The sequence below is a fragment of the Dendrobium catenatum genome, unplaced genomic scaffold, assembly GCF_001605985.2.
Source record: "Dendrobium catenatum unplaced genomic scaffold, ASM160598v2 fragScaff_scaffold_1413, whole genome shotgun sequence".
Taxonomy (NCBI): Eukaryota; Viridiplantae; Streptophyta; class Magnoliopsida; order Asparagales; family Orchidaceae; genus Dendrobium; species Dendrobium catenatum.
This window is the reverse complement of record NW_021319875.1, coordinates 86837-99128: the sequence shown is the minus strand read 5'-3', so window position 1 is coordinate 99128 and position 12292 is coordinate 86837. Positions and strand designations below refer to the sequence as shown.

Genomic DNA, 12292 nt, shown 5'->3' with positions numbered 1-12292 from the left:
GTTTGGAAGAGGTCAGACTAAATAAAACTAGGATTGATCATCTAGTGATTGAGATGCAATAAAGATTGTATATTTCTCAAATCAAGGATTTTAAGATTGGAGTTCATAGTGTGCCTGAAATTATTATTACAATATTACTTGGAAAAGAAGAAAATATAAATAAATGAGTGAAGAAAGTTTTAGTGTATTAAATAATACTATAGTTCTTTGATATAACTTAAGGACATTGAGGTTACAATCAACTTAGACAATACAATCTATATACAACACTTAACTCATAAGACATACAACACCTAAAATAAGTAATACAATTATCCTTTACTTAGAGTTTTACAGAGATTTTTTATATTCCAAGTTTGAAGTAGAATCTTTCAATTTAAGTACTTCAGTTTGAAAGTTCTTGGTTTTACCATGACTGCTACCATGTAAGGACCTTCCCAAAGGGGAAAAAGTTTATAACGCTAAGGGCCCTTTCTATTTACCTCAATGCTATGCAATACTAAATAACCAATCAAGACACATCTAGGTTTTGCCCTTCAATTATAATGACAGGCTATCCATTGATGGTATGCAATAATGTTGAGCATATAAATACCTCTCTTACTTCTAGAAGGAGATCTAAATTTCTTCTGAGTTTATCCTCATTATTATAGAAATTAAAAGTCTAAATACTAAAGCTTGGGACTCTAATATCGACTGGAATAATGGATTCTGTGCCAAAGAAAATATTATATGAGGTTTTACCTTTTGGAGTTCTAGAAGTGGTATGATAAGATCAGAGGATTTTTGGGAGTTCATCAACCCATTACCCCCTAGCCTTCCCCAAGTATGTATTTAATCCTATCAGTATAGTTCAATTTATGATCACCGTCTATCCGTTTGCCCTAGGATGGACTATAAAAATATGCACCACTTGAATATGGAGATCTTTACTAAATGGTGCAAAGATTTTTCCAGTGAATTGAGTTTTATTATCGACAGTGATCTTTGCAAGAATGATAAAATAACATATTATATTCTTCCATATAAATTATTTAGCTTTGACCTCTATGATTTTTGCCATAGGTTCATCCTCCACCCATTTGATGAAGTAATCAACAACCAGGATGATGAATATTTATTATTTGGTAGATAAATGGTCCCATTATATCTATCACCTATTAGGAAAAAAAGATATGGGCTTTGCAATGATGAAAGTTCCGTGAAGAGTAGACGAGTGAGATTGGAATACAATTGACAATTATTGCACTTTTGTGTATACTCTTGAGCATTATGCTTTATTGTGGGCCCGTAAAATCCTTGCCTTATGAGTTTGAAGCTAGTGCTCTTCCCCCAAGTGATCTTTGCATATTCTCAAATGAACTTTCTAAAGTGCATAATTAGCTTTTAAAGGTGGAAGGCACTTGAGATATGATCTAATGATGGCTCATTTGTAGAACTCTACACAAATAATACTGAAAATTGCTACATGCCTTCAAATTTGTGTTGTAAGTATAGGATCTTCAGGTAGTAAAAATCATATAAGAAGGGTAAGATAGGATCGATCCAAGAGTCCTATCTTGGCTCGTCAATCTCTTGTATGACCCAAGGACCTTAGATGCTCATTAAATGTAACTCTTTGATACAATTTCTCTTGTAGAGGTCCTCAATTATTGATGTGGCAAGCTTAGAGAGTGCATCTACTCTCGCATTTTACTCCTGAAGGATAGGGATGATTTGGTACTTCCCTCTATGAACCAAATGTGACTTCACAATCTTACAGTACTAGGCCAATTATGAGTTATATGAGTTAAACTCTCCCTCCACTTGGGAGGCAACCTACTATGAATTATTGTTAATCACCAAGTTATGTACTTCTCAGTAGATGGCCAACCTTAACTCAATAATAAGAGCCCCATACTCAACAACAATGTTTATTGTAGGGAACTTCAATTGAATCCCATATTTAATGGTAGTTTGCTATGGGGAGATCAAAAAAATTCCAACACCAGTGCTAGAACTCCTAGAATTTCCATCGACATATAATGTCCAGTACCAGATAGAAGAAGTATCCAGTGGTTCATCAGAGAAGGGGATGACGCGCTTGACCAAGAAAATTGCAAGTACCTGAGACTTGATATCAGACATAGACAATTAATGGATGCCAAATTCTCCTAGTTCCACCTACCACTTGATTAATCTAATAGATGATCTAGTTTTTGAAGGATATTTTTCAAAGGTAGATTTATATAGAACCCAATTATATGGGCTTAAAAGTACGAGAATAGTTTTCGGGTTAAGTAGACTAATACCAACACTATTTTATCTAATAGTGGATAATGTCCATTTATTTTGGATAATATCTTATTAACATAATAGATAAGACATTGCACATCATTTTCTTCTCGAACCAATATGGAGATGATAGCATGGGTGGAAATAGCAAAATACAAGTAAAACTTTTCTCCCTATATTAGTTTTAAAAGTAGCGGTGGTGATGCTAAATACTTTTTATTGTTGTTCGAAGGATGTGTAAGCCTATTTGAATATTGAACTATGAAAATTGTTGAGTATATTGAAGAAGGGTAGATATTTGTCCCCTGAGAGAGTTAGGATATAAAATAATGATGCAATCCTTTCATCTAGTCTATGGACTTCCTTAACATTTCTTAGGGGCACCATATCTTTTATCTTTGACCTTCTCAGGATTTGCCTCAATCGCTCGATGGCTCCTAAAGAATACTTAACAGGGTTGAGTCATTTATTGTAGCATTGTATCATAAGAAAGCATTGTTGCAAGTCAAAGATATATTAAGATTTTTCAAAGCTTTTCATTTACATATCATCAACATATACTTCCTTAGTGAGATCAATAGGGTCTTTTAAAACCTTATTTATTAGTTGTGGCTCTAGCTCAGAATGACATGACTATATAATAGTATAACCCTTTACCTTTTTGAAAAGTTATTGCCTCCTCATATGTAGGATTCATCTTTATTTGATTATAACTAGAGTATACATCCATGATGCTCAACAATTGATGTACGAACATGTTATCGACTAACTGGTTAATACGAGGAAGCAAAAAAACTATCCTTGGGCTTGCTTTGTTGAGGCTTGTATAGTTTATACTTATTTACCTAACTCTATTAGCTTTTCATACCATGACTACATTCTCCAGCAAAGTGGGATATTGTACTTCACATATAAATCCAGCCTACAAAAGTTTATCAATCTCCTACTCGATTGCTTGTTAGTGATCCAAAATAAAATTCTATTTCTTCTAAATAACTGACTTGCATGTTACGTTTACTTTGAGGTAGTGCACGATTACTTCAAAAAATTCACATACTTTTTCTTTTCCTCTTCCAAGAGAAATGACCCAATATGCACCATTCTCGAAGGGTGCTCATCTAATAGGAGATACAAGTGACGTCCTCCACGGTGGAAGCCTTCTAAGGAATGTCATCATTCCAGTTATCAAGACCACAATGACCCACTAAACTACCCATTACACTTATTACCCTAATATTCCTCTTTATCCCTTCATTTGAAAGTGCTAGGAAAGTAATAAAAGTCATTAAAGGGTTCATATGCGATACTTATTTGATATGGGCTGACATGCTATCATGACAATGACAAAATAATAAAAATGAAATAATTCGCCTAAAATAATGGCTCCTTTGTAATTAAAAGCATATTAAATAGATAAATTTTTCCATTCCATAAAATAAATACTTGTAATTTTTGTGATAACAAAGGAACTGATAGCACAAAAGAAAATTATTAAACTATCAACACTACGAAAATGAAAAAGGCTATATTATCATCACATTCTTGTTATTTAAGTAGGATTAGCTACAAATCTAGTAAACATTTGATTAAAATCAAGCATTACAAGCTTGACATTAAATTATATAATAAGAATGGACAAATTTTAATCAAATGGTGTTCAAATGCAAGCGAGGCTTTGGAGATCAATTTTTGGGTTCTCGAGATTTCAGATTATCAATACAAAGAGCATCAAACTTCTCTACAGACCATTCCTTTCAAGTACTCATCTTAATTAAAGTAAAAAAAAAAAAAATCTAGTGTGATGTTCTACCCATATATATAGTGTATATCTTAGTAAATAAACCCTAGCTATATAATATAGATGTTATTCATTATGGTTGAGAAAAAACTTATATATTCAAAGTTAATAATAAGATCATCAAATTTCTTTAAAATCAAGATTTTTTGTACCCACCTAAAAAGAGATATTGAATGTATTATTGTTTATTATCTCACTTATAAACTTGACAAAATAATAAAACAAAAAACGGTCAAGTACACTACTGCTGTGTACTGAAACATTTCTAGTGATAGAGAGAGAAAGAGCTTATGTCTTAGCTTTAAATGAAGATCCAACATATATAGATATAAAGAGAGAGGCGTGTGAGAGTCATAAGAAACTCCAAAATATTTACGTGAACATCTTGAAAAGGGAAAAAATCATGAGGCTTGGCCTAAGTTAAAATGATTCACTAGTATTTATGGTTGATTACAATTTGTTGATTTGTATACAAATGAAATTTTTTTTTTATAAACTCATACTTGTTCGACACACGAAATCCATAAAAGCTCGTCATCCACAAAGCTCGTGTGATCTCTACACGTTTGATTTTGCATCTTCGAATGTTCCCCATGATCTCCTCTGTTGGTCATTAAATGATGAACAAATGAGAGGCCTCGTCTCTATTTTTTTGCGTACTCAAAAGCTCACGACCCCTCCTCTCTAATCTTGCCCACTGTCGAGCGATGCCCTCCTCTCTTCGGCTCCTTTTCATGCAACAACAGAGATTTCCATTCTGCAAGTCAAAGCCCTAACTCCAACACCATCGATCCGGTCCTGACCCCAATTACCACTTATGTTGACCTCGCCTCTTCCAAACAGCTGGAAGAAGACCTGCTTCGTCTCCATCTACAAGCACTCCGATCCACGCTCTCTCCAAACTTTAATCTTTTATCATATTGAAAACATTTTCTCTAAGCATAATTTACAGTAGATCTTTCAAATCAGTTGACCGTTGAGCGAAACTCTGTAGACATTAGTGAGATGCAGACGACGGGCTTAAAAATTTAAAATGTATTCGATGAAAATGGTGTTCAAATGCAAGCGAGGCTTTGGAGATCAATTTTTGGGTTCTCGAGATTTCAGATTATCAATACAAGAGCATCAAACTTCTCTACAGACCATTCCTTTGGTTTCCCTTCACGGTCTTTTCTTGATTCTGAAGCAATCACAAGAGCTTTAATATGGTGCAGACAAACTCAGACTCTCGGCAATGGAGAAGCACTTCATTCCCGGATGATCAGGCTTGGATTATATCGTTATGTTTATCTTTCAAACAACTTGATATCTATGTACGCTGGCTTCAACCTTTATGACGATGCAGCAAAGTTGTTCGATGAAATGCCTCAAAGGAATGTGGTAACGTGGACAGCTTTGATATCATCATATTCTCTTGCGGGAAATCCAGCTGAAGCTCTAAAAATGTTTGTGGAAATGTTGGATGGCAGATTGGAAGAGCCTAATTGCTATACTTTCTCTGTTGCCTTAAAAGCTTGTGCAAAGTTAGGGGATCTTGACATGGGGAAGTGGGTGCACAAACAAATTCAAAAATTTCAGTTGCAATTTGATACTGCGCTGATAAATGCAGTCATTGATATGTATGTTAAATGTGGCAGTCTGGTAGAAGCTAGGAAAATATTTGATATGAAAATTTCTCTCAATTCTGCTTCATGGAATACCATGATTTGTGGTTATTGTAATGTGGGGGAAATGATTGAGGCAGAGAATCTGTTTTGTGAAATCTCCATGCCTGATGCTGTCTCATTTAACACCTTGATTATGGGATTTGCAAGTATGGAGAATCCTAAAGCATTACATTATGTTACTTTGATGCACAAACATGGATTTAAGCTTGATTGCTTTACCCTACCTTGTGCTCTAAAGGCTTGTGGTAGCATAAGTGAGAGTGGAATGGGAAAACAACTCCATAGCTACATCATTAGATGTGGCTTATGTATGGTATCATCTCTCATTAACATGTATGGAAATTGTGGCCATGTAGATGCTGCAGTGAAGTTGTTTGATGAGTGCTCTAATTACAACTTGTCACTTGTTGACAGATTGTCCCATCTGAATTCAATGCTTTCTGCCTATGCTAATAATGGATACGACAGCTGTGTTCTATATCTGCTTTCAAAGATTCATAGTTCAGAAGTCGAGCTTGATACATTATCCCTCTCGAGCGCTTTAAAGGCTTGTATTAACTTGAACATTATCAGAGTTGGGCTTCAGGTGCATGGGTTAATAATTATCAAAGGATACCATGTAGATCATGTTGTCGGAAGTATCCTAGTGGATCTTTATGCAAAATGTGGACAATTGGAAGATGCCGTGAAGATATTTTTTGGGCTTCACAGAAAGGATTTAGTTGCATGGACTGGATTGATAACTTCGTGTGTTCAGAAAGGTATGAACGAGTTTGCATTGGCTGTATTTAGGGATATGATAAGTATTCAATGTGAAGTAGACCACTTCGTTGTCTCCATTATTTTAAAAGCTTGTGCAGCTCTATCATGGCTTCAAAGTGGTGAACAGCTCCATGTTTTATGCATAAAGGGTGGGTTTGAAATGGAGAGTGTTATCGTTACTTCTCTCATTGATGTATATTCTAAGTGTGGTCACATAGAATATGCTCTGAGATTGTTTGAAGCTTCAACTAAGAAGGACATAGTCTGTTGGACCGGAATAATTGTGGGTTGTGGGAATAATGGAAGAACTGATGAAGCGTTTCAGCTCTTTAATCTGATGTTGGAGTCGGGGGAGCAGCCAAATGAGATTACATTCCTGGGTGTTCTCTCTGCTTGTAGACATGCTGGTTTAGTCAGCCATGCAAATAGTATTTTTAAAGCCATGGAACAGAAGCATGGATTAAAGCCGTTTTTAGAGCACTATTGTTGCATGATAGATATATATTGCCGTGCTGGGTTGTTTGATGAAGCTATGCAGTTGATTTCAGGAATGCCTTATGAGCCAGATGAAAAAATATGGAATTCCATGCTAGGGGCATCTGTGATGCATCAGAATGTATCCATGGGTAGATTTTCTTTGAGTAATTTGCAGAAGTTTTCTAGAAAAGATGCATCAGGATTTGTTTCTCTCTCAAATGTTTATGCTGGCCATGATCTTTGGGGCCGTTCAGCTGAGATGAGGGAGGTCGCCAGAAGTTTAAGCTTGAAGGAACCTGGAAGAAGCTGGACTCAAGCAAGGAATTAGGAGAATTTATTACGTGCTGATTATGTATGTAAGTGGTCTACATATGGATAACACGAATACACTGCTGTGTATTCATCGTGTACTGGAAAAAGGAGTACACAACGAGTACATCTTGTAAGGAGAAATTATTCAGTGCAGAGGCCGGATGCGCCGTTAGAAGACCAATCAGAATGTGCCACGTCAGTGTTATCGAGCTGCGTATAGAGCAGTTCTGAGCCGTGGTACCAAGCACAGGGGTGTGTGTCTCATTCTGGTTGGACTCTAGATGGCATTTGATGTTCGCACAGAATAATTAATTGCTTGTAAGACAGATGGCTTTGTATGTCAAGTTCCTTCATCAACATGTGAATTTATGGAAACATTACTTTGTTTTTCCTTTTCAAGTTGATCGAGTTTTATCGCAAATACTCTAACTACTGCCTTATGATGGAATACCCTCACTCACATGGAGACACAGCATTTCACTAAAAACATTACTTAGCTAAGCAGCTTTTTTTATTTAATCAATATTCATTTAAAGAGTTTTTTTTATTCCCGTCAAAAAGAATTCTGAAACTTCGAGGAAATCCTCTATTCTTTTAAGTTATTTTTTGAAACAAAATCCAGGAATTAGTCATATAGTAAGTTGTACTGATATTTTGTTATAAAGTAGCATGCATTTTCACACATTCAGGACACGACATAAGTGAGATATGCCTCTAACACATATCATGTCGATCATACACGTTCAATTAAAAAAATGAACGATTTATTTGACATGCAAGTTAGACATGTATGCATGTCTCTAACATGTTCAACACACGTGTACTTGAATCACTAAGTTTAAATACTTAAACCTCCTATTGCTCATTACTTAGTCTATTTCCTACATCGAGATGCAAACCCAGCATGTACACACCTCAAGTCCATTACTCACTTATCCCGTGTTCGCATTATTGCACATAGGTGAACTTCCATAGGTATAACCTATGACGCACTGATAACGACATAAGCATATGAGCATAACATAACACAAACATGAGAGACGTCTAATTGTTTATAATTTCTTTTGCATTTCTTCAGCCCTATACGTCTTTAAAAATGAAATAAATATGATAATTGACGCCCAAAAAGTAGATGAGGCAACAAGTGAATCGCAAGCTAGAGGCTTCTCCATATGGGGTTTCTTGGTAGATGTGGGTATTCATGTGAACTTATTCTTTGTTTGGTTTTATATCCGGTCTGATTTTTACAACATTGGTAAATAACATCTATTTTGTCTCTAATACATACACACTACTTATTCCTACTTGGCAAACTTTTTCTTCATTCAACCCAAAGGTTAACATCACTTGTCGAACCTAAAATATCATATTCAAAATAAAATTAAGGTATCTTATTTAAAGAAAACACACATGCAATCTAATTGCTTCCCTTTAGCTCTTCTGATATGATATATGCAATGTTAGTTAACTTATATGTAAATATGAAGAAGATGGAAGAACTTGACCATATTAATTAGATTGAATTTTGTTGCTTCTTTCAACCCATTATAAAGTTGGGTTATGGTGGTACCCATAAGGACGGCATAAATTAGGGCATTGTATAAAGATTTAGGTCATTCATCATGCAAAAATGACTATGAAAATTCAGGGAAGAACATAATCTATTTAAAACTATAAGGGAATAATTATAAAGCTTTATTTAATATCACTTGATGTGCAATTGGGCCATACCAATCATGGGAGTAAATTTTTTTTTTATAAATTATTTGATTTTTCGACTAATCTCCTCAACTTATTTGGGAAATCTAATTTTTGAAAGCCCTAAACTTAATTTTATTTTCATTTGTAGTTGGATAAGCCATCAATCTAAGTAATAGTATTGGTGTATGCTTTTAAGCGCTTAATGGTGTTCAGGCAAATACTAAGAGGCACCTAATGCCCTCAGCATTAGGAAGCCATATAGTGCCCAGCACTTTTGACAACACTAGTGTAAAGCAACTTTTTTCCTTCCAAGCTCTATTGAACATCGTATTGCATGCGTCGAGTTCACATCAAATGCTATAGCTGCTCACCCTTCACCTTGTTTCAATGCTTGAATTTAAAAAGACGCCAAATAGAGACACCAGTAATAACTCAGTATCTCTTATTTCATACTGGGTATGTAGAAGTCACATCTACGTCTTCAATATTATATATTCATCACATGAATATCAAAATATTTAGAAACAAAAAAACTAGAACCTTATAAAACTTTGTTACTCTATTTAACTTACCGGAACAAAAAGGCCAAAAAAGAGGAGCAAGATCTATTATACCATGGACTAAAAGAAAGCAATAATGAAATAAGAAAGAAAGCAGATGCACACTTCATCTATATTTTTTTAAAACAAGTCCTCAACAAATTAATAAAATAAGAGCGAATGTCCTTTATAATAAGCATACTTTTAGTCTTTGCTTGCTATCTTTATCCCAAAAGTTGAAAGCTCCATCGGATCCAGCAGTAGCAAATGTATGATGTACCTACAACAGCATATCAAAACCAGAAACCATAAGCTAAACACCTTAACTGCCTAAAACAAAGTATCAATATAATGGAAGGGCAAATAGATTTTGGTTAGAAACAATAATCATTTCAAGAAAAAAATAACAGGGAGCCAAAAACCTGGCGTGCATTGGGAAAACACTAAAATGTCATTTGCAAGGCCTAGACAACCAAAGCCCTCAAGATGTAAATAGCATAAAAAATTTTAAGAAAAAATTGAACTCTAATTGTTCTAAGTTTAAAGAAATATGGACACCCGTCTATTATTTAGCATTTTATAAGACCAAGAATCAAACATCAGAAATGTAATTCAGAGCCCATGAAGAGTATTGAGCTAGTCGTAATATGGAAGTAGGTCACCTGTTACCGAATTACATTTTGATAATGCTCAAAGTTCAATTTTGCTCGATAACGAATGGAATTTATATTAATCGAACACGCGCTGAAATATTTTAAGACAGCAAGGGCATATACATGCATTACCATTATTGATTATACCTTGTAAGATTTGCAATGAATGTTTCTAGCTTATAATAGCACTTAAAGAGCCTGGTTTGAACCTTATTATAACACTGTTTAATTAATATGACCCAACACCCATTACCAATATTGTATCTTTCCCCCAAATTTCTAATACAATTGGACTTTGATCAGGTAGACCAACTTTCCATGGTTAATAAATTTAAACACAAACACATTCATGTATGCACACATTTATCTGTGAGCACCTACTTATATTGAATATAGAGAGATATTTATTTTGCAAATATAATCTAACTACTTTTATTGCGAAATGTCAGCTCCGCACCTTATCTTTATTACATAGCCAAACCCCATTTGCCCAATACTAAATCAGATGAGGACCGAACCATTTTGGGTATCATAGAAAAGGAAACTACAAGCTTGCTAGTTTGTTCACTAATAAATCTAAGATTTATAATCTCAAATAAGTTATTTCATACATTTTTTCTTTAATTATATGTATATATTCACGATTAATTGAACTTCTTCAATTTATGTACCTCATGTTTATGTTAAACTCATGCACTGCTTCTCTTTCAAATTCTGAGGGATAGATGCAAAGAGTTAGATGCTTGACTAAACTTGGCTGCTTAAGGTCAGGTTTGTGCTACTTTTGTCTGTTGTCAAATATCAATAGCATGTCGAGTAAATTTGTCAATTTTTCTCATGAGACTTAGTTTCAACTTGTCATAAAAGATAGCAAGGCTGAAAATTTTCAAATTATGGGAAAGAAAACCAACCAAACCAATAAGATAATCTATGTTAGAAGCAGTTGTAGGCACTCAAGTGTCATTGGGATATTACTTCCGCAAGAAAAAATGGATGGCCCACTTCCAGAAGCCTTCTCTGTATATATGAATACACTTGTAGACCTCCAACTAATTCGCCAAATTGACATTTGAAGTGTCCAATTAATTAGCCAGATTGACAGTATGCACACAAAAATTGTACCAATTAGGACGCGCTTTGGTGATCCAAGAGATACTAAGTGAGGGATTCTTTTTCTAACCTAACCTTCCCAAAGGCAAGTTAGAGTTGATATCGAGTCACGTTCAAGCAAATTTGTTTCAACATGAAATAAAAAATTTTAATCACAACTAAAGTTTAAACCAAAAATTTATTTAAGTCGAGTCAATTCAACTTGAAAGCTTCAATTGAGAATCAGATGGAAGCTGATTTTGGGTCTGCACAAAATTTCTTTTTATCTACTATTTTAGCCAATTTCATTTAATATACTATATACATTATAAAGTATGTATATATTGACATTTCTATTCATATTTCAAGTTGATTCCAACAATATTCAAGCAAGTTGGGTGCAACATGAAATCAACTCAGCTCGAATTTCAATCGAGTTCAAATTAAGTGAAAATTTAGGTAAATTTTGAGAAATTTTAAGTTTTGATGATTTTTACCAACTTTACCACCAAATCATTGCCAAGGACAAATGAAAAAAGACCATTGAAGAGGCTGGAGTGTATCCTAATCAAGATAGTGGTGCACCTTATCTCAATAAATCCAAATTTATAGCTTAGAGAACTAGCCATTTCAAGTCTTTCTCAACCAATCCTTTCTAACAAAAAAAATGAATAGAGTTAACTGTACTCTCACAACGGTAGTATAAGGATGCCTGACAAAAATATGATTAGCACTAAGCATTTTAAGCATTCAATTAGCCTTTTTAGATAACAGGGGTTGACAATGACACCTTAATATTATATTAGTTGAAGGTTGATTCAAACTAAATCTCCATAGAAAAGTTCAGTATATTGCCAGCAGTAGCCTTTCTAATCCATCTTAGCATCTCAGCTTCAGAAGAAAGAAGCTTAAACAACTGACAACTCATCATATATCTTAGGCGCCAACTTGAAACAACTAGTTGATCCTCAAATCAACTTTTCTAGGAATGTATGAACTGGAATAAATATATTCTTCTAA

General features: G+C 34.4%; 1 protein-coding gene across 1 annotated transcript; it reads left to right on the top strand.

Moving 5' to 3' along the window:
• Nucleotides 1–3928: 3928 nt before the first annotated feature.
• LOC110094888 (pentatricopeptide repeat-containing protein At4g08210) lies at nucleotides 3929–7689 on the top strand. Its single transcript, XM_020820228.2, has 2 exons — nucleotides 3929–3978; nucleotides 5175–7689. Exons 1-2 carry the CDS (start codon nucleotides 3936–3938, stop codon nucleotides 7304–7306), a joined length of 2175 nt encoding a protein of 724 aa, XP_020675887.1. The 5' UTR covers nucleotides 3929–3935; the 3' UTR covers nucleotides 7307–7689.
• The last annotated feature ends 4603 nt before the right edge of the window (nucleotides 7690–12292 follow it).